Source organism: Hemiscyllium ocellatum, chromosome 25 (assembly GCF_020745735.1).
Source record: "Hemiscyllium ocellatum isolate sHemOce1 chromosome 25, sHemOce1.pat.X.cur, whole genome shotgun sequence".
NCBI classification, from domain to species: Eukaryota; Metazoa; Chordata; class Chondrichthyes; order Orectolobiformes; family Hemiscylliidae; genus Hemiscyllium; species Hemiscyllium ocellatum.
The window spans coordinates 13,970,460-13,993,444 of NC_083425.1; the positions used below are offsets into that span (position 1 = coordinate 13,970,460).

General features: G+C 41.2%; 1 protein-coding gene across 1 annotated transcript in view; it reads left to right on the forward strand.

Moving 5' to 3' along the window:
• Nucleotides 1-357: 357 nt before the first annotated feature.
• Nucleotides 358-22,985, forward strand: part of syngr2b (synaptogyrin 2b) — a 30,217-nt gene continuing 7,589 nt past the window's right edge. Inside the window, exons 1-3 of the mRNA XM_060844839.1 lie at nucleotides 358-614; nucleotides 11,330-11,567; nucleotides 18,831-18,967. Of these exons, the coding sequence (XP_060700822.1) occupies nucleotides 516-614; nucleotides 11,330-11,567; nucleotides 18,831-18,967 (474 nt within the window). The 5' untranslated portion in view covers nucleotides 358-515. The remainder of the gene's footprint in view (nucleotides 615-11,329; nucleotides 11,568-18,830; nucleotides 18,968-22,985) is intronic.

Sequence of the window (22,985 nt, forward strand, 5' to 3'; positions counted from 1 at the left end):
GCTAAATTGCCCGTAGTGTTAGGTTAGGGGTATGGGTGGGTTGCGCTTTGGCGGGCCGGTGTGGACTTGTTGGGCCGAAGGGCCTGTTTCCACACTGTAAGTAATCTAATCTAAAACAGAATTTGAAGCAAAACATGGGAAAATCAACATCAATTAGAATTAGCAAGAGATGTGTAAAGATACAAAAAAGACTATCACTATAAACATTAAATGCAAGGAAATTAGTATTTGAAATGAGGTTAAACCTTACACCATATTGACTACATTCTCTGCAATTTCTACTGGTTATGGTCAGCCCAGCCTTCTGGTTATTGCCTGTTCAGGTGCTATCACATGATGATCCAACCCCCTTTCTCTCTCTCTGAACGTACTGACGTGTCTTGGGAAGTGTTTAGTGTGATCCGGGAACTGCTTATACACGCACCCCACTCCCCTTCACAAGAAACGAAAGTGACAGGGAGGGGGGAAAAGCAAGTAAGCTGCTTTTTCTTCCCCCTCCTCCTTACAGTATCGAGATGGAAGGAAACGTCTATGGCGCGGCTAAAGCAGGAGGAGCGTTTGACTTAGAGAACTTTCTGAAGCAGCCTCAGACTATCACCCGGATAGTGAGCTGGGTGAGTTGGACATGCGGCTGTGTGTGTGTGTGTGTGTGTGTGTGTGTTGTCGATGCTTGCAGTCTGGGGTGTGGAGTACATTTTTGAAAACTTACCGACTTTTCCCCAACCCCTGCCCCCGGGCTATTTGTCAATTTCGGAAGCTACAGAGTCAGGAAAAAGTAGAGGGATCCGAAGTTTAAAATCCAGCTTTGCAAACCTCCCCATGCGCAGTTCTGGAGGAGAAATGGGAGGGTGGGGTGGTGGGTCAGTTAGTTTTGCTTTGCGAAATTGTTTGCTTTACGTTGCAATCTACCTCCGTGTTTCCACCCTCCCCACAAAGTATCTCCAACCACTTCCGCATCGGCTGGTACTGGAGGAGTTACAAGTCTTAGGAGCTGGCTTTACAATCCGGAAAGTACTAACTATCCTGCTCTGACATTGGAGGGAGGGTTTGCAGAAAAGGGGAAGGGTGGGGTGGTTGGCATCGCTGCAGAGGCACAGGGTCCTTGACATCGGGCAAAAGGAAACACGAGAGCAGGGGTTGTCAGAAGAATTTCCCTCAATCGTTATTCCTCTGTTTTACTGCTGAGATGAATTGGGATTTCAGAATGTCTCAGAAACATGGCTGCTGGTGCTCCCCCCTGGGAGTGACATCGCCCCTTGCACCAGCTCTGTCTCCTTTCACTTTATTTCTTCCTGCTGACACAGACAGACCTCAATTACATCGTTTCCTTTATCAAGAAAGTTTTCCTTCTAAAGACCTGTTGCTTCATTTGTTGCCGAACAGCTAATGTTTACTTGCTGTTTTTTTTGGGAAAAGAGAATCTGTGACTCAGTTTGGCTGTTCCTTTACCAGTATGGTCGGGAGATGTCTGTACCTGTTTAACAGGGGGAATGACATGGCTTCTCTTTACAAGAGGTTAAAGTTGAAAACGATATTGCTAACGTTTAGAAGGCTGGTTTGTAAATGTTGCCCCTGTCCCTGACATTTTGAGACCTAATTTAATTACCTTTTTAAAGGGGTATCTGGTTCAAGTTTAATATAATTTCAGATCTTTCTCAGTCCCTAATTAACCAATTTTTCCACTTTCTTCCCTGCTGTTAACAGACTGTTGAACAGCACCCTCATCTATTAATGTTGATCCGTCCACAATTTTTCTCTATGCAAGTATAACACTGAATTCTGTGCTTTGTTCTGCTTCCTGATGCACTTTGTATCGTATGATCTGCCTGTAGACCATGTGAAACACTTGGTACATGTGACAACAAAAATCAGATCTTAAAATTGGACAAATACCAAGCAGTGAATGTCATTGTTCGGTAGGATTTCCTTTGTCCTCTGGTTTTTGGTAGGTTTGTAGAACATAATTTTCTTTGGTGCCATGCTATAGTATAGCAGATTTCAAAATTTTGACAAACATTGGTTCTGGCTGTAGCGTATTAGGATTTGCTCAATTGTATTTCCATTTTATACAGTACAAGCAAAAGTCACAGAGACAACCTGTTGCTGCTGTATCTCCATAGATTCTGGATGGTCAGTGCAAAGCTATCTGCCTGTTTTGAAAATTTGTTAAATGGTTACCTGTCCTTTGGTCAAAGATGCAGCAATCAGCATGTTCCATCATACTGTATAAAACAGAGGTCTCCCTCTCTTTTCAAGTCTGTTTCTTGCATCCTGGTTTTGATGAGTGCAAGATGAAACTCCAACTTTTTTGCCTTTTTTGTTTTAAGTATTGTCCAAATTGTTCTCATTGTTGTTCTACCTGAACATGTCACTTCTAACCACCTTGTTACTCTGTAATCAAGCTGGATGTTATCTTTGTCTTTTTTTCAGGTATCATGGTTGCTACAAAATGATGATGATGGATGATTTGTTTCTGATTGACTGTTTGTTTCTAAATCCCTAACCTAGTCCTGGAGCCTGTTCCCTTATTTAACTAAACTTAAACTCGAATTACTTTGTCAGTTGCAATTTGAGAGATTGGTCACGATTATACTTAATAATATGGTTACTGATTTACAAGTGTCGTGACCAAGGATCATAGCCCTGGAGTGCCTGTAGACGTAACACGTTTTCATTTTCAGAAGAGCTATATCTGCAATCATGTTTTGGATGTAGTTTCAGTGGCTTTCTGGAGAAGAAATCTGGAACGTCACACTTGAAGGTTTCAGAAGTTTTAAGGGGGAAATGCACTCCAAAGTGAATTGTAATCCCCTGTGAGTATCCCAGGCTGTGAGCATGATGGGAGTAAAGGTGACATAGGCAGGAGACATCTTTGTGTTTACCCCTTTCAAGAATACACAATGACAGGGGTTTCAACAATAACCTGTGTGCTGGTGTATACTAGCCAGTACTGGTGAGCTCTGAAAGTCACAATTGAAGAGTCATTCACTAGTCACTTCTACTTGCAGGCAAAGGAAAACTTTTGTGCTTTTGACTATTGAATGCTAGTCAGTAAGGCAGCTCAAGAGGGAAACTGGAAACAGGACACAGAAATGTGAACTAACCTGCAAAGTCAATCATCTCCAATTGATTGATTGCTCAACTAACAACAGTTCCACTAGTAATTTTCATAAACTAACAAGGAACTGATTGTTATCTTTTAACATTTTATCTTGGACTTATTTCTCAACACTTTTTTTTTCTCCTGTTTTTAGTAACTAATGAATGTGCACTTTTGTTGGGCCTTGTTTAAATTAGTTCCATGGGCATCCTTTTTAAATTAAGCTTGTTGAGACTGAGGGGAGGTTCAGATGGGGACCGTTCAGCTGCCCTCATTTGGGACCTCCAGTTTGGGGCATCCCCACCTGGATCTGGTAATTTTTAAAAAAAAAATCATCCACACGAAAGGGGGTTGCTGATTCGGTGAGCAATATTGCCCATCCCTAATTGCCTAGAGGGCAGTTAAGAGTAAACCACATAGCTGCAGGTCTGGAGTCACACGTAGGCCAAATGAGCTAAAGGATAACGGATTCCCTTCTCAAAAAGAAATTAGTGAACCAACAATCAGCAATGGGTTTGTGATCATTAGTCTTAATTTCAGATTTTTATTGAATTCCGATTCTCCCACCTGCCATGGTAGGATTCAAACCTGGATCCCCAGAATGTTACTTAGGTCCCTGGGTTAACAGTCCAGTGATAATACTGCTAAATCACCATCTCCCCTTAAATTGGGGAACCTTATCCTGATACTGAAAGGAATCTTTTTAATTCAACTAGGTCTTTCTTCTATTCATGATCTCTGGATGAATAACTGAATAGCCGTTTGAGGAATTGTTGTAAGGTGGCTATGACATTACACTTCCTCATTACAAAACAATAACTGTATGATGCAGAGTATCTCAGTGTACAGCAACCATTAAGTTTGAGTCCTTCCACCAGTCCTCCCATTTCTCCCACCCCTAGGAAAATATTGATTTGTAGACAGGATGCAACCAAGTTGAACTTTTTTTTAATTGTTAAAATGTAGCCTATTCAATAGTTCATTCAATAACTGACTTTACTTTGTGATGCTGTACTAAATGGAAACCAAACTCAGTTTGAACTGAAACTAACCTAACTTTTTTGTTGTAAAAGTTTTCAGTAATAATCCAAACGAGTAAGACTGTACAAAGAAATCTATTAAGACTTTTTTGGGAAAATGTTTTTAGAACCGCTTGGACCTCTGAGAGGTAGTTACATTAGCTTTAAGAATAGGAACACCTTTTTTTTTCTTGTTATAACCAATTTTACACACTGTCTTGTTGTAATGATAGATCTCTCTGTTTCAGTATCAAGTTAGATATTTTGATGCTTGTCATGCTGTAAGTTGACTTAAACAGTTGCCGATGTGTCACTTGTCGTCGCTTCTATAAACAGTAGCTGCTGTCAGATCGGGCACGATAACTGTCTTTTGTTAATTATATAAAATGATAACAACAAAGCTCTGAACTGACCCTTTCCTGTTTCTACCCGAATCTTTTCTTTTTCGCTCCCAGTCCTTTCGTTAGCAAGGATAAGGCTGGGTTCTCTGTCTTGATGTAAGTTTTTAGTTTGTGCTGATTATGTCCCTATTAGTGTTTTACATTTCTTTTTAACTCCTAACTTCTTAAGCATTGCTCCTTCTGTTACATTACTGGCTGCTCACTAAACCCTGGTGGTCCCGAGCCTTGGAACTTCCTACATAGTTCTAGATAGTTTTGATTATGAACTTTAAAAGCAACAAACCTTTGTCTTTGGCCCTCCAGACTGAATTCTCTAAACATACCCTGTCCTGATCTTCAGTGTTCCACTCTTTTGATGCTAAGCAATTTGAGATGCAGTCCTACATTGAAGAGCAATTTAGGAGTAATAGGACCCCTTAAAGATTAACAAGATCATCTACATGTGGAACTCATGAGATGGAGAGATACTAAATTACTATTTCATGTTAGTATTTACTGTGGAGAAAGATATGGAGGCTGGGATAGTTAGACATAAATATTGATGTCTTGAAAACAGTCCACATTACAAAAGAGGGAGCTGTTGGAGGTCTTAAAAATGGATAAATCCTGGAACCTGATCAGGTTTTTGGAAGTTAGGGAAGAAATTGCAGGGCCTCTCAGAGATATTTATCTAGAGCCACAGGTGAGGTGCTGGAGTACTGGAGGGTATCAAATGTTGTGCCTTCATTTAAGAAGGACTGCAAGGAGAAGCCTGGGAAGTATAGACTGGTAAGTCTGACATCATTGGTGGGCACCTTTTTTTTTAAATTGGAGGTGATTCAGGAGAATTTACATGCACTTGGAGAGGCAGAGACTGATCTTGGGGATAGCCAGCATGGCTTTGTGCATGTGAAATTGTATCTGAAACTTGACTTCTTGTTTTGAGGATGTGGCCAAGAAGATAGGTGATGACTGAGCAGTGAATGGTGTCTGCATGGACTTTAGTAAAACATTTACAAGATTCTGCATGTTGGACTGGTGGATAACAAAAGATCAATGGGATTCAAGGAGAGCTTGCCAATTGGGTACAAAATTGTCTTCGCATTAGAAAACAGGGTAGGGGTGGAAGTTTGTTTTTCGGACTGGAGGCCTGTGATCAGTGGTGTTCTGCAGGGATCGGTGCTGGGTCCACTATTTTGTCATCTATATAAACCTTGAATGAGAATATAAAAGGCAAAATTGATAGTACAGTGGGCATGAAGGTTATCTAAGATTGGCCCAATTGATCAAAATCCATTTGTAATGAGCTGAGATATGGCAAATGGAGTTTAACTTTTGAATAAGTGCAAGGTGTTGCATTTTGGTAAAACAACCAAGGGCAAGACATGTACCGTTAATGGTAGGGCACTGGGAAGCATTGTCAAATAGAGACTAGGGTTTCAAATTCGTAATTTTTTGAAAGTTGTGTCACAGGTAGATAGGGTGGTAAAGACAGCATTTATCACACTTGCCTTCATTTTGAGTATAGGCGTTGGGACATGTAGGATGGTGGTGATGCCTCTTGAGGGATATTGTCTACAGATCTAATTTTCCTGCTTTGGATGGATATTATTATATTGGAAAGGGTTCAGAAGAGATTGATAAGAATGTTACTGGGACTGGAGGGCTTACGTTGTAGGGAAAAGCTGGGATTTCTTTCACTGGAGAATAAAAGGTTGAGGGGTGACCTTATAGCAGTTCATAAAATCATGAGGGGCATAGATAAGGTGAATAGTAAAAGAATTTTCCCTCAGGTAGGGATGCTCAAGACTAAGGGACATATTTTTAAGCTGAAAGAGGGAAGAGTCAAGAGGGACCTGAGGTCACCTTTTCTCACAGAGGGTGATTTGTATGTAGAATGAACTGCCAGAAGAAATGTTGATGATGCAGGTACATTAATAACACTTTTAAAAAAGACATTTGGACTGGTGCATGAACAGGAAAGGTTTAGAGGGATATGGGCCAAATGAAGGCAAATAGGACTAGCTTAGTTTGGGAAACCTGGTTGGTATGGACCTGTGCTGTATGACTGATTCCTATGAATGAAAATTGTTTGTTTGTTTTTTGTGTGGAGTGGTGGTGATGAGGTTTGAATGTTTCCATTGAAGACTCCAAACAGTGTCTGGTTATAAATTGTATGTAATAAATTTCAGTAAAAATAAATGTTATAAATAAGCTCAAATTCAACTTAATTTACATTATATGACCAGAAACTAAATCTCCTCCTCTTAAGTCCCATTGTAAACATTTTCTTCATTGTTTACATTTATCCTGAGCCTTTCATGACTTCCACACTTCCAATGCTGTACTCTTGATGTATGGTCTCCGGTGTGATGCAAGGAGACCTGGTTGTCAATGAGGACACAGCAGGAACAGCTTGGGATGGTTTGGGAGCTACAGTGCCCAGGTGAGAAGGAAACGTGAGCTTCCATTTGGTCTCTTGTCCAAGAGACTTGCAGGTCAGAAAGTGCTGTGCTGCCTCAATACTGCTCTGGAAATATTAGCTGGGATTATGTGCTCGCATCTCTAAATTGAAGCTTGAGCTCACAACCTTTTGAGCCGGATGCAAGAGCAATACAACAGAAACAAGGTTTGCGTTTGGCTTCAGGTCACTTGTTCTGATTTGGCCAGCACAACCTGCTTTGCTTCTATTGCTAGCTGTACCAGCTATATTCCTGATAATTCAGGGTCCAATGCAGGTGCCAACTGCTCAGCCTCCCACCCTGTAGAATCCACTCTCTGGCGCCACATGTGAGCAAGGAGTTGTTGGCCATTTGGCCTCCCCATCATTTACTAAGATCTGATTATAAACTCCATTCCATATTCTCATCCACCCCCGTAACCTTTCGCCTCTCGCTTACAATTAACTTCTGCCTTTGCCTTTTAAAAATAACCAATTCTCTTTGTAAGAAGTTGATGGAAGTGGAATCCCAAAGGGGTTCAACCCTTTTGAGAGAGAAGACCAATCCCTAATCTGGTTTAAGTGGGCGATCCCTTATTTTTTAAATGATGACCATTTCTCTTAGCTTTGTCTGTAAGAGTAAGTATCCTCTCCACCCTCCCCTTTGCCAGCACCCCTCTATCCTGGCTGCCTCTGCACTTTGAAACTGCTGTGAGTACAAGCCCTGCCTGTCTAGCCTATCCTCCTCATGCCTCCCTTTACCAGGTGTTACTCTGGTAAATCTTCTGAATTGCTTCAATGTATTTACATCCCTTCTTTAAGGTAACCAGTACTGTACACAACCTCCTGATGTGGTCTCACCAGTGTCTAGTATAACTTAGAGCCATAGAGATGTACAGCATGGAAACAGACCCTTCGGTCCAACCCATCCATGCCGACCAGATATCCCAAGCCAATCTAGTCCCACCTGCCAGCACCCGCCCAATATCCCTCCAAACCCTTCCTATTCATATACCCATTCAGATGTCTTTTTTAAATGTTGCAATTGACCCTGCCTTTACCACTTCTCTGGCAGCTCACTCTGTACACTCACCATCCTCTGCAATTTTTTGAAAAGGTGCCCTTCAGGTCCCTTTTTTTAAATCTTTCCCCTCTCACCTTCAACCTATGCCCTCTAGTTTTGGACTCCTACCTTCAGGGAAAGACCTTGGCTAGTCATTTTCTGTGCTCCTTTATGATTTTATAAACCTCTTATACGGTCACCCTCCCAGCCTCCTATGCTCCAGGGAAAAAGTCATAGCCCCTTATTACAATTCAAGCCTTCCAGTTCTGGAACATCTTGTAAATCTTTTTCTGCACCCTTTCCAGTTTAATAACATCCTTCCTATAGCATGGTGATCAGAATTGAATGCAGTTCTCCAATGTAGCTTTAACAATGTCTTGTACAGCTGTAACATGTCCCAACTCCATACTCAATGCAGTGACTGATGAAAACAAGTGTGCCAAATAACCACCTTCATCACCCTGTCTACCTGTGATGTCATTGCCAAGGAACTGTGTACCTGCACCCCTAAGTCTCTGACCACATTCTCTAGGGCTCTGCAATCAATTGTGCAAGTCCTTCCTTGGTTTATCTTACCAAAATGCAACACCTCACATTTAGCTGGGTAAAGATCCATCTGTCACTCCTTAGCCCAGTTGCTCTAGATCCCATTGTACTCGAAGGTAACCTCCTTAATTGTCCACTACACCACCAATTTTGGTGTCCTCTGCAAGTTAAATTGTATGAATGACTGACTAACAAGAGTGGTCCTAGAACTGATTCTTCTGGCACACTGCTGGTTACAGACCTCTAGACTGAACAGCTCTCTACCACCACCACCATCTGTCTCCTACTGTCAAGCCAATTTTTGTATTCAATTAGCTAGCTCATCTTGGGTCATAACTTCTAAAATATAGTCCTGTGATCCAACCTTACTAACCAGTCTTTCATCTGGACTTTAACAAGGCCTTAAATTTATTAGAAATTCAGTCAACACTCCAATCTCAATCTCTGGGAAAATTTATAAATAGTCCATATTCAATGTGATTGGAATGCAAGCATCGTGTGTTTCTTGATGAATAAACAGTCATTGAGAAAGTGTTGCCAGTGCTGTGTAAACAAATACAGGGAGATGTCACGTGGATGTATGGTTTTCAAATTCAAACCTAAGTTTGTCAGGGTTGCCAACAATTCAAAGTTGTTTTGAATTCTTCAAGAATTAACGATTTAATGCCTAGAGTATAGTTGCAAGTCAACCAGGAGAAACATCACCAGTGCTTTATTTACAATTTCTCTTGATTGTGTGAGATATTACAAATATTTTCTCATTTTTATATGACTGGATCTTGCAGTTGGTGAGAGGTCATGTGATGAAACAGGCAGGGAATAACTCCAGCCAGATTTGGCAGCTTGCTGTTTCAGTGAAAAACAAATTGGATGCAAACATAAAACTAAGACCCATGACCTTTTTGAAACATTGAGCTCTGATTGTTGATCTAACCAAGAGTTTACTCGTTGAGTAATTGCTCAGTGATGAATAAAGGCTGTAAGTTTAGGGGTTTCGGATAATGCCATAGATGTGGGGAAAGCCAGTTGATGCTGTTTGAACCATCAGATTCAATAATGTCGTCTGCCCCAATTATAATGCACAATACTGTCTCAAACTTGAAGCATGCTGATCTTGCGTTATGAGAACTTTGAAGTCTTATTGTGAACTATGGTTGATTCTAATAGAATTATATTAATGTTTATTAAATTAAAATATTAGTGCTGTCCAATGATTCAGACTTGTTTCATGTGATTTTATAAAAACAAGCTTCCTAAGCTATCCATGTCACAAGTTTGGAAAAGAGATTTTTCCTGCACGAATGTGATATATTCTCAAGTCAGTTTATTTTAAGAAAAACGTCATATTCAAGTTATTTTAGGCCAAGTTATGGGGAAGCTGAATAGGCTGCAGCTTTTCCCTGGAGGCTAAGGAGTGACCTTTACAGAAGTTTATAAAATCACGAGGGGCATGGATATGATGAATAGCCAAGGTCTTTTTCCCAGGGTGGGGAGTCCAAAACTTGAGGGTTTAAGGTGAGCGGGGAAAGATTTTTAAAAAGAGACTTAAGGGGCAACATTTTCACGGAGGGTGATGCGTGTCTGGAATGTGCTGCCAGAGGAAGTGGTGGAGGCTGGTATAATTACAGCATTTAAAAGGATCTGGATGGGTACATGAATAGGAAGGGATTGGAGGGATATGGGCCAAATGCTGGCAAATGGGACATGTCAGTTTGGGATGTCTGGTCGGAATGGATGAGTTAGACTGAAAGGTCTGTTTCTGTGCTCTGACTCTTCAGTACTGTGTTCTCCCTTTTTTTTATTGTTGTTTAAGTAGAAAACTGTTGTGACTTAGAATCCAATTTCCAGCAACCCTGCAGAGATCGTCCCTCATACACTAAATTAAGTAACCGCTGCATCTCGGCTTGGTAATCAAGGAGGTGCTGCTGGTCCACTCTCTCCTCCTCCTCCTCCTCCCTACTGATGTGCTTTTATCCAGCTGATGGCATTGTGTGACAGTCAGAGCAACAAAAGACCCATCTTTGGATTTTTCCCAGAAATGACTTTTATTTTATATATTGTGAATTTTATGTAAAAGCAAGTTTACACTTTTTTAAAAAAAAGTTTAAATGGATTTATTGACTAAGGTGGGTATGCTACACAGCTTAAAAATCTAAAATTCTTGCACAGACCACCTGATCTGAATGATCAGTTTTGTATTTAAATTCTTTAGGACACCTCCGACTCCTAGTCGTACAGTTGTGCTGCAGGGAGGCTCCTTGTTGCTTGATGCATCTTAAGTCCGCAGTTTCTCGTGGCTTATTTATCAATACCCTTCACAAAATTTGTAAATTTAAATCAGTTATTTGTCAGAAAGCTGCACAGCACATTTGAGAATGGGGAGTGCAGTGCTCGTGTGCAAGCCTACCACAGCTAGTAAACTTTGTTCCCAGGAGTGCCCACTGCTGCCCCTGCCAGATACTGATTTGGGACCCAGTGGAATCTGTGCAAATGCAATTTGCTTCAGAACAAAACCTTTTTTAGAAGTCCTGAAGTTTATCAAGCAGCGAGAGTCCTTGTGAATTCTGTTGTGATTGTTTTGAGAGATGTGTCCGTTTTAGATACGGCATTCAGCTTTGTAGCTGCAAGAGTGGAGTGGTCACATCTCCACAAATATATGGTATTGTGTGGGTCTTGTATGTTGTCTTTAAATTCTTTAGGACATCTTGCAGCCATTATAGTTATACGTGCCTTTCTTTTACAGCACAATAATTTTGGATTTTCTTTTTTGCTTTCTTTCAGGTCTTTTCAATAATTGTATTTGGCTGCATCACGAGTGAGGGTTACATGAATTCAATTCAATCTTCACAACTGGAATGTATCTTCAATCAGAATGTGGATGCTTGTCACTATGGTGTAGGAATTGGAGTGATTGCATTTCTCATTTGTATAGTCTTCTTTGCTCTTGATGTCTACTTTCCTCAGATCAGCAATGCTGACCAACGCAAGCACATCGTTATGGCTGACCTTGGAATTTCAGGTAGAAAGTTATTTTTTTTTAATCTGAATTTAAAATTAAAATATAAGTTGCCTGACCTGCTTTGTGACTCTGATCTCCAGCACCTGCAGTCCTCACTTTTTTTTTCTTCCCATCAGGAATCTGTCAAAAGCCTTAAATATACAAGGACTCTGCCCCAAACTCAGTGACAAGGATTCTAAGATACTCAACCCTGAAAGTCCTCCTTATCTCAGTCCTTAAATTGATACTTCTTTATTTCTCTCTGGTCCTAAACTCTCCCGTGAGGGGAAGTATCCTCCTCCAGCATAAGCCCTTCAAATCCCTTAAAAATCCTATATTTCAAAGAGATCACCCCTCATTCTTCTTCACTCCAATGAATAATCCCAATATGTTCAACCTATGCTTGTAATGCAATTCTTCAATATCTCCAAGTCCCTTTTGCATTGCAGCTTTCTGCAACATAGAGTCATAGAGATGTACAGCACGGGAACAGACTCTTTGGTCCAACCTGTTTCATCCCTGGTTGTGCAACTGATTTTGTTCAGGCAGTGGTGCTGTACATGACAGCTTGTATCCTTTGAGAGAAACTCAACAATGCTAGTAAAAAGCAAAATACCGAAGATGCTGGACATCTGAAGTAACCACATGACTGCTAGAGGAACTCTGCAGGTCTGGCAGCATCTATGGGGAGAGTTTGAGTTAATGGCTTTGGGTCTGGTATGAATCCGTTATGCAGCAGTCTTCTGGGTGGTGGTATTTCACAGGCAATCTGACTATTTTGTTTAATAATTTTTGTTGGTGTAGAAAACTTTTGTTATACTTAGTGCTTGGCTTAGTAATTTGCATTGTATGAAGTGCTGTTCTTCCTCTTTTTTTTTCCCCCTATGGTGGATTTAATGTTTATGCTGGAATGGTTATGTTGTGATACACTGTCTCTCCAGGCAGCTATTCCACCATTGTCTCCAATGTCTAATACTTCCAGCCATGCTACTGAACCTCTGCAACAAATCTTTGTAAACATCATCTTACCTGTCATCTCTTGACTCTTTTTTTGTTGCTATTTACAGTTCTTGGCTTGAAGGTTTAATAATTTAAAACTCAAAGGCTGAATGTTTATTCCATTGTCAGAACCTGTTATTTGTTTTTTTTCACCTGCTTTTCAAGTCTAAATTTAACAAAAATAGTTTGGGTGTTGCTGGCTAAAGGCATCTAATGTTCAGAGAACAGTTAGGAATCATTACTGTGGGTCAGGAGTCCATAGCAGACCAGTAAGGACAGCAGATTTCCTTCTTGTGAACCAGATGCATTTTTTACAAAAGATGTGCAGGTTAGGTGGATTGGGCAATTTAGCATGGCCAGTATCCTGGGATGTGCAGGTTAAGTGGATTAGCCATGGGGAAATGCAGGGTTTCAGGGATGGGGTTGTATCTGGATGGGATACACTTTGGAAGGTTGGTGTGGACTCAGTGGGCCAAATGGCCTGCTTCCACACTATCGGGATTCTGATTCTCAAAGAATCAAGTGTTTTTGTTTTTTTGAATTCAGATTTTTAAAATTTAATTCAGATCTCACCATCTACCATGATGGGATTTGTATCCATGGCTCCAGAACTTTACTAGTCCAGTGACATAACCACAACTTCACCACCTTCCCAATATCTGCCATTTGACTGTGTTGACTGGCAGCTCTGAACCTGACCTCCTAAATCTAAGTAGGAGCTTGATTTTTCCCCCAACCACATCCCTCTACCCAAAACAAAGTGGTCAAGAGTGGCTTGCAAATTCGTCACTGCAAAACTCTGACTCCTAGTCGTACAGTTGTGCTGCAGGGAGGCTCCTTGTTGATGCTTGATGCATCTTAAGTCAGCTGTTTCTTATGGCTTATTTGTCAATACCCTTCACAAAATTTATAAAATAAATTTCAAACATTGCTTCCTGAATGTAAACCTCATGCAGTTTTGTATCAGAGTCTAGGATGTCCCAATTCTGACTCTTTGAGCTTTGCTTGACTACAATCATGAGGAAGTAATGAGGTTAGTTACCAACTAGTTACATGCGGTTTCTTGTTTTCCGTCATCTGCTGCATGACATTGCACGGAAATCAAACCAAATATTAATATCATGATCTGGGTGAGAGCAAAAGACTCAGTCCATCTAACCTATACTGTTCTTGGGATTTGGATTTTTTTTGAAAAATCTACCTTCCTGCTCATAATCCTCCACTTGCTGGAAGTGGATTTACCAATTATTTCTTTTAAAATATTGTTTGTTTACTTAATTCTGGGTCCTAATGAATAGTCTTAAATCCACTTTCTCTGTATCAGTGAAACACTTTTTTTTTTAAAAAAGAGATCATACCCTAGCTATCCTCCCCTGCCAATCCTTCAAATTTTTTTTTCCATATAAACAGTCTTTCCTATAGCCTGTCTCCCTCAGCATCTGAATCAGTCTCGTACCACTGACCTTGCTCCAATAAACCTACCATTCCTTTGTAAGCAATGCTGAACTCAGTGCTTCAGCGCAGCCTCACCAAGACCTGATACAGCTTCAGCAGCCCCTGCTTAGACTTGCAGGTCACAGCCCCAGCCATTCCTGCAGTCTGCAAGCACTGATCCTACCTCTGGCCAATCCCACAAAACACTCCATCCTGTTCCTGCTGTTGCCTCGTGTACATCACCAATTCTCACACACTTTATAGTCTTGCTGCAATCTGCTGCTGTGAATTACACTTCCCTTATTGAATTTTAGAGGCGAGGCATTCTGCAGCAGGTAGCTTTACCACTTGTCATAGTCAGAGATGTACAGCACGGAAACAGATCCTTGGGTGCAACCCATCCATGTCGACCAGATATCCCAACCCAATCTAGTCGCACCTGGCCCATATCCTTTTAAATCCTTCCTATTCATATACCCATCCAGATGACTTGTAATTGTTGCAGTTGTACCAGCCTCCACCACTTCCTCTGGCAGCTCATTCCATACACGTCCCACCCTCTGTGTAGAAAAAGTTGCCCCTTGGGTGTCTCTTATCTTTCCCCTCTCACCCTAAACCTCTGCCCTCTAGTTCTGCCACCCCCTGCCCCCAGACAAAATAGACTTTGTTTATTTATCCTATTCATGCCCCTCATGACTTTTTAAAAAAGCCTCTATAAAGTGACCCATCTGCCTCCGGCACTCCAAGGAAAACACCCCTGGCCTATTCAACCTCTCCCTATAGCTCAAATCCTCCAACCCTGGCAACATTCTTGTAAATCTTTTTTCTGAACCCTTTCAAGTTTCACAACATCCTTCCAATAGGAAGGAGACCAGAATTGCACGCAATATTCCAACAGTGGCCTAACCAATGTCCTGTACAGCCGCAATATGACATCCCAACACATGTACTCAATACTCTGACCAATAAAGGAAAGCATACCAAACGCTGCTTTCACTATCCTATCTACCTGCAACTCCACTTTCAAGGAGCTATGAACCTGCACTCCAAGGTCTCTTTGTTCAGCAACACTCCCTAGGACCTTACCATTAAGTGTACAATTGCTTTCTCAAAATGGAGCACTTCACATTTGAGTTAAACTGCATCTGTCACTTCTTGGCCCATTGGTCCATCTGATCAAGATTCCATTGTAATCTGAGGTAACCTTCTTTCCTGACCACTACACCTCCAATTTTGGTGTCATCTGCAAACTTACTAACTATACCCTTTGTTTTTTTTCTCACATCCAAATCACTTATATAAATGACGAAAAGTAGTGGAACCAGCACCGATCCTTGTGGCGCTCCACTGGTCACAGGCCTTCAATCTGGAAAAACCATCCTCCACCACCACCCTCTGTCTTCTGTCTTTTGAGCCAGTTTTATATCCAAATGGTGACTACTTGTATTCCATGAGATCTAACCTGTACTAACCAGTCTCACTTGGGGAACCTTGTTGAATGTCTTACTAAAGTCCATATAGATCAAATCCACTGGTCTGCCCTCATCAATCTTCTTTGTTACTTCCTCAAAAAACTCAATCAAATTTGTGAGACATGATTTCCCATGCACAAAGCCACGTTGACTCTCCCTAATCAGTCTTTGCCTTTCCAAATACATGTACATCCCGTCCCTCAGGATTCCCTCCAACAAATTGCCCACCATCAATGTCAGGCTCAACAGTCTATAGTTCCCTAGCTTGTCCTTACCATCTTTCTTAAATAGTGGCACCACGTTTGCCAAACTCCAGACTTCCGGCACTTCTCTTGTGACTATCAATGATAAAATATCTCCGCAAGGGGCCCGGCAATCCTTTCCCTAGCTTGCCACCAAGTTCTATGGTACACCTGATCAGGTCCTGGGGATTTATCCACTTTTATACGTTGCAAGGCATCCCGCACTTGGTCCTATGTAATATGGACATTTTTTTCAAGATGTCACCATCTATTTCCCTACGTTCTATATCTTTTGTCCTTCTCCACAGTAAACATTGATGCAAAGTATTTGTTTAGTATCTCCCCCAGCTCCTGCGGCTCCACACAAAGGCCACCTTGCTGATCTTTGAGGGGCCCTATTCTCTCCCTAGTTGCCCTTTTGCCCTTAATGTATTTGTTAAAAACCCTTTGGAGTCTCATTAACTCTATTTGCCAAAGCTATCTTATGGCCATTTTTTTAACCTCCTGATTTCCCTCTTAAGTATACACCTACTGCAGTTACTCCTGTAAGAATTCACTTAATCTATCTTGTCTATACCTGACATATACTTCCTTCTTTTTCTTAACCAAACCCTCAATTTCTTTACTCATCCAGCATTCCCTATACCTACCAGCCTTTCTTTTCACCATAACAGGACTATACTTTCTCTGGATTCTCGTTATCTCATTTCTGAAGGCTTCCCATTTTCCAGCCGTTCCTTTACCCACAAACATTTGCCCCCAATCAACTTTTGATAGGCTAATTTTGATGGGTATAAGCAAAAACTTTCTCCAATTTAGAACTTCAACTTTTAGAACAGGTCTATCCTTTTCCATCACTATTTTAAATCTAATAGAATTATGGTTGCTGGCCCCACAGTGCTCCCCCACTGACACCTGAGTCACCTTCCCTGCCTTATTTCCCAAGAGTAGGTCGTGTTTTGCACTTTCTCTAGTAGGTACATCCACATACTGAATCAGAAAATTTTCTTGTACACACTTAACAAATTCCTCTGCATCTTAAACCCTAAAACTATGGCAGTCCCAGTCTATGTTTTAAAATCCCCTGCCATAACCACCCTAATTATTTTTACAGATAACTGGGATCTCCTTACAAATGTTTCTCAATTTTCTGCTGACTATTCAGGGCTATAACAATCCCAATAAGGTGATCATCCCTTTCTTATTTCTCTGTTCCACCCAAATAACTTCCCTGGATGTATTTCCAGGAATATCCTCCCTCAAAACAGCTGTACTGCTATCCCTTATCAAAAACTCCATTCCCCCTCTCTTGTCTCCCTTTCTGTCCTTCCTGTAGCATTTGTTTCCTGGAATGTTAAGCTGCCAGTCCTGCCCATCCCTGAGACGTGTTTCTGTAATTGCTATGATATCCCAGTTCCATGTTCCTAACCATATCCTAAGTTCATCTGCTTTCCCTATTAGGCCCCTTGCATTGAAATAAATGCAGTTCAATTTATTGGTCCTACCTTGTTCTCTGCCTGCCTGCGTTTGGTTTGTTTGGTTTGTGTTCTCAACTGTACCAGTCTCCGATTGATCTCTTTCCTCCGCATCTCTCTGGGTATCACTCCTGCTCTTTACTAGTTTAAATCCTCCCGAGCAGCTCCAGCCAATTTCCCTGCCAGTGTATTAGTCCCCTTCCAATTCTGGTGCAATCCGTCCTTCTTGTACAGGTCACTTCTACACCAGAAGAGATTCCAATCATCCAAAAATGTAAATTCTTCTCCCATACACCAGCTCCTGAGCTAAGCAGTCATCTGCTTTATCCTCCTATCCTACACTCACTAGCTTGCAACATTGGGAGTAATCCAGATATTACTACTCTAGGATCTCCTTTTTTTAAAGTTCCAGCCTAACTCTCTCTAATCTCCCTTCAGAATCTTATCCTTTTCCCTTCCTATGTTGTTGGTTCCAATATGCACAATGACCTCCTGCTGGGCCCTCTCACCCTTGAGAACACTCTGCACCCTCTCTGAGACATCCTTGATCCTGGCACCAGGGAAGTAACACACCATTCTGTTTTGTCACTGCTGGCCACAGAAATGTCTGTCTGTGCCTCTGACTAGAGAGTTCCTATTGCAATTGATCACTTAGAACCTGACGCACCCCTCATTGCATTAGAGCCAGTCTCAATACCAGAAACTTGGCTGTTCATGCTACATTCCCTGAGAATCCATCACCCCCCCCCCCCCCCCCCCCCACATTTTCCAAAACAGCATGCTTGTTTGAAATCTGGTTAGCCATAGAAGATTCCTGCCTATCTGAGTTGACCCATCTATGTAGCTGTATCTGCATCTTTTTTTTCCTTCCTATAACTGCCTTCCCTCACACTGTCTTTGCTCTTGTAAATTCCTCATTGCCTCTAACTGTTGCTCTAACTGATCCATTCAATCTGATTAGGATTCACAACCAATGGCATTTACTACAGATATAATCCTTAGTAACCCATAAACTCTCCCTAACCTCCCATGTCAGACAAGAAGAGCATTTGATTCTGCTAGGGACTATTTTTGCTGCTTACAATCTGCAGACCCAGAAATTAACAGTCTTATTCCTCTACAAAACACTGCTCCAAAGTAACTTAATACTTTATGGCTTATGCTTCTTGATTAAACTTAAAAATATATCTCAAAACATAAGCACCCACTCTACTGCAATCTTTCTGTAAGGCCTCACTTAAAACTGCGCACTTCTGTTTCTGTGATGAGACCTCTCCCAAAAAGGTCCCTTCAAGATCAGTTGTGAATTTCACCATTTGTTAATTTTTCCAGATGCACGCTAATGTCCAGCGATACATGAATTTAGCAGCAAAGGCAGTAACTGTGTGTGTGTGTCCATGGTGCTGCCTTATCTGTTCCCCTCCTTTTTAAAAGTGCTTTTGTTTTGGAGAAAAATGTCAAAGCAAGATGTGAACCCTAATTAATTGCATGTCTCGGAGTAAGAGGTCTATTGTTGACCACTTGTTCAATTTAAAATTTGTTTTTGCACCAATCTCCAGTATGTGTAATAACATGGGTCATTGTCTGCCTAATGCCTGCACTGGTGCTGATTTTGTGAGTAATTGCTAATAAGTTGACCACCTGCTGCTATTGTCCCCTCAGGCTGCTGGACCTTCCTGTGGTTTGTTGGCTTTTGTTTCCTCACCAATCAATGGGTGTCAACAACTGAGATGCCAATCGTAGGTGTGGATAGTGCACGGGCTACCATCGCCTTCACCTTCTTCTCCATTTTCAGCTGGGTAAGTATGAGAGCTTGCTCTTACTGCGGTTTTCTTCATCTATACCTAAAGGGGCAACTTTTTCTCACAGGGTGGCACATGTATGATGTGAGCTGCCAGAGGAAATGGTGGAGGCTGGTACAATTAGAGCATTTAAAAGGCATCTGCATGGGTATATGAATAAGAAGGGTTTAGAGGAATATGGGCCAAGTGCTGGCATGTGGGACTAGATTAAGTTGGGATATCTTGTCAGTATGGACAAGTTGGACCGAAGGGTCTGTTTCCACGCTATGTATGACTCTATCGAAATAGACATGTAGAGACTATTTTAACACATGTACCACATCCTTTGGGATTCTTTCCTCCTCCCCAGGATAAGGTTTGTGTAAATATTTTTGCAGTTCTTCAGGGGAAGAGAAAAGTGGGGGGGGGGGGGGGGGGGAGGAAAGAAGTTAAAACTAAAGGGCATCAGTTTAAGGTGAGCATGGAAAGAATAAAAGGGAACCTGCAGAGCAACATCTTTCTCCCCACAGGATGGTACACATATATGGAAGTGGTTGAGGCAGGTACGTTAACAATTAGGCAAAAACGTGATAGGAAGGGTGGAGAAGGGTATGGGCCAAATGCAGGGAAATGGGATTAGTGTGAGTAGACTTTTTGATCAACATGGATCAGTTTGGACTGAAGAGCTGGTCTCTATGCTGTGGGACTCTACAAAACATTGCAATGACGTGCCAGTATTTTGTTGGAAAAATCACTGACGATAGCAAAGCCAAGTCACACAACCTTAGTTTGATTCCTGGCCTGTATTGAATTATGACTGTAGATGTTGACATCAAAGATGTTGACAGCCCGGATTGCTGTGCAGACCACATGCAAGGAAGGTGGATAAAGACTGGGTGAATGTCAGGGAGTACGATACTGTCTCTGTTCCAGTCTAAAGGACTGGCCCATAAACAGTACCATCAAAGCTTCCTATGGATAAAACTTGAAGGGTGAGCAAGCCTATAGGATAGTATCTAATCGTGATTAAGCACCTCCAGATAGTTCTGATGAGTCACCGACTCAAAATATTAACTCTACTTTCTCCCACGCGTGCTGCCAAACCCACTGAGTTTCTCCAGCAATTCCTGTTTCTGTTTTAGATCTTCAATATCTGCAGTTCTTTGGTTACTTTTACTGGCTGACTTGTGACTCCAGACACCTGGCAATGTCACTGACAATTTTTAATGACCTCTAGCCAGGCTTGCAGTTAGAGATGGGCAACAAATGTTGATCTTGCCAATTTCGTGGAAGAATATAGATTTTTTTTTAAAAGCTCCTACAAAGGGGGGAACTGCATATATTTTATAAAAATAGCAAATTTCAGTCACATCTGATTTATTATTCCACTAGCAAGAACAGCAACAATTTTGATACTCAGTTAAACAAACCATTTCATTCTTCAAAAAAAAAGTAATGTATAGTTTTTTTTTGCTCTGGAAGGCTTAGCAAGCTAACCTTGAGATGAAGAATTGCAGAGCTGAGAGTGCCATTGAGAATGGCATTTGGGTGATTTGGCACTCAAACTGTTCTAACTAGCTTTACTGGAGAAAATCTGCAAAACAAAAATAGCTAACAGAACTATGTGGTTATACTATGAGTCACAACTAATTTAATTTGGTTCAAACTTGATTATTAATAGGGGCAAAGAGTACAAGAAAGAGATGTTGAACTTGTATAGAACACTCAGCTGTAATATTGTATATTGTTGTGGGGGCCTCATTATCAAAAAGCTATGAATGCATTGGAGAGCATGCAGAGGCAATACCTGGATGTTGCAGGGATGAGGAACTTCACTTATGGAAATAGATTGACGAAGTGGAGGCTATCTCCTCGGAGAAGGAGGTTTTAAGAGGAAAACTGTTTTTCAAAATTGAGTGGGCTGAATACAGTAAATAAGAACAAAGTGTCCATAAAGGAACAAGTACAGAAGGACAGGGATTTACAGTGATCTGGGAAAGTAACCAAGATGAAGTGAGGACAAATTGTTTTACAGTTAGTACTGAGGGTTTTGGAATGCTTCACCTGGAAATGTGGAGACTGGTTCAACTAAGGCATTTGAAGACATTGGATGATTATTTGGTTAAAAAATAGTAATGTGCAAGGGTATGGGGAAGGAGCAGGCAAGTGATGCTGGGTAATGAGCCAGTGTAGGCATGATGGGTCAAATATCCTCAGTTGCAAAATTGCTGTCATTCTGAAGATGATGTAATCAGAATGGGGCTGCTAAAATGTTTAGTTGGATTTTTCAGTAGAGAAATAAAACAATTGAATTCAGATAGTCTGTGTTCACTATAATTGTTTGTGGTGTTTTCTTGAAATTGAATGCACACCACTCGTGAGCAGCACAGTGGTTAGCACTGATGTCTCTCAGTGCCAGAGACCTGGGTTCAATTCCCACCTCGGGCAACTGTCTTTGCCCGGGGAGTTTGCACATTCTCCCCGTATCTGCGTGGGTTTCCTCTGGGTGTCCGGTTTCCTCCCACAGTCCAAAAATATGCAGGTTAGGTGAATTGGCTATGCTAAATTGTCCGTAGTGTTGGGTGAAGGGGTAAATGTAGGGGAATGGGTCTGGGTGGGTTGCATTTCGGAGGGTCGGTATGGACTTGTTGGGCCAAAGGGCCTGTTTCCGCACTAAGTAATATAATCACTCTGATATTTTACCAGTTTCCTCAAAGCTAAAAAGGAAATAATTATTTAATTAGGCAGACTTTTCAATTCATCAGTTGCTCATTCAGTGTCAAATAATTACAGCCCATTAGAAAATAATCCATGTTGGGCAAAGTGAGTTTATCTCTGGGGATCAGCTACTTCCCAAGTCAACTGCTTTGTATTGATTTGCAGGAACAGTCTGAATTGCTTGAATACTTCCTGATGCTGCTAATTGGGGTCAAGAGACCCATGTTTGTGTATGGGTTGGATCGATAAATGCCTGTGAACTGAAACAATTAGTTTCATCAAACACCATTCCATAAGTTAGTAAACTGTCGCATCTACTATGTTGATTCCTTCTCAATCAAAGTACAGGGTGGCAGCAATACTAAAATTGGCTTAAAGACCAGGAAATTGCCATTTATTTCAGTTGAGTTCTGATCAACTTCTTTCTCCTTTTTTGAGAAGCTAAAGAGTAGATCGGGAAAATAAAGAATTGCCTTATTTAATTACACAATTGCTTCAAAAAGTTCCTCTGCTCTTTAAGGGTCTTGTAAGGTATCCAGGTGGTAGACTAATGAGTAAAGTTAGATCACATGGGGTTCAGGGTGAGCTTGCCAATTGGATACAAAATTCTCCTAATGGTAAGAGACAGGGTGGTGTGGACACTTGTTTTTCAGACCGGAGGCCAGGATATTATCGGGAATGAAGGTTTGAATTATAAAAACAAGAGGGTTTTTTTCATTTAGAGAATAGAAGGTTGATAGGTGGCTTTTTATAGAAGTTCAAAAAATCATGAAGTATAGATAAGGTGAATAACCAGGCTCTTTTCCATAGGATTGGAAAGTTCAAAACCAGGGGTTATATGTTTAAAGTGAGAGGTGAAAGTTTTTAAAAGATTACAAAGGAGACAGCTCTTTTACACAGTTCATGTGTGGAATGAACTGCCAGAGGAAGTAGTGGAAGCAGGTACAGTTAAACGTTTAGACCTCTGGATAAGTACATGAATATGAAAGGTTTGGAGGGATTTGGACCTAGCATAGATAGGTGGAATTAATTTAGTTTTTGGGAACATGGTTGGTGGAGACAGATTAGACCAAAGGGTCTGTTTCCATTCTGTATGACTCTGTACATTAAATGGTACAAGTCCTCAAAATCTGGGCCTAGTCTTGTGGTTTGTCACTGATTTTTGTTTGTCTATTTGTACCCCACCTCACCACAAAATTCATGATCTATGGCCATAGTTTCATACGAAATCTAAAGGTGCTTACAGGTGTAACATGACAGGCAGGATGTCTCATCCTCAGTGATTGCAATTGGCTGTCACATTCACTTCAGGTAAAAG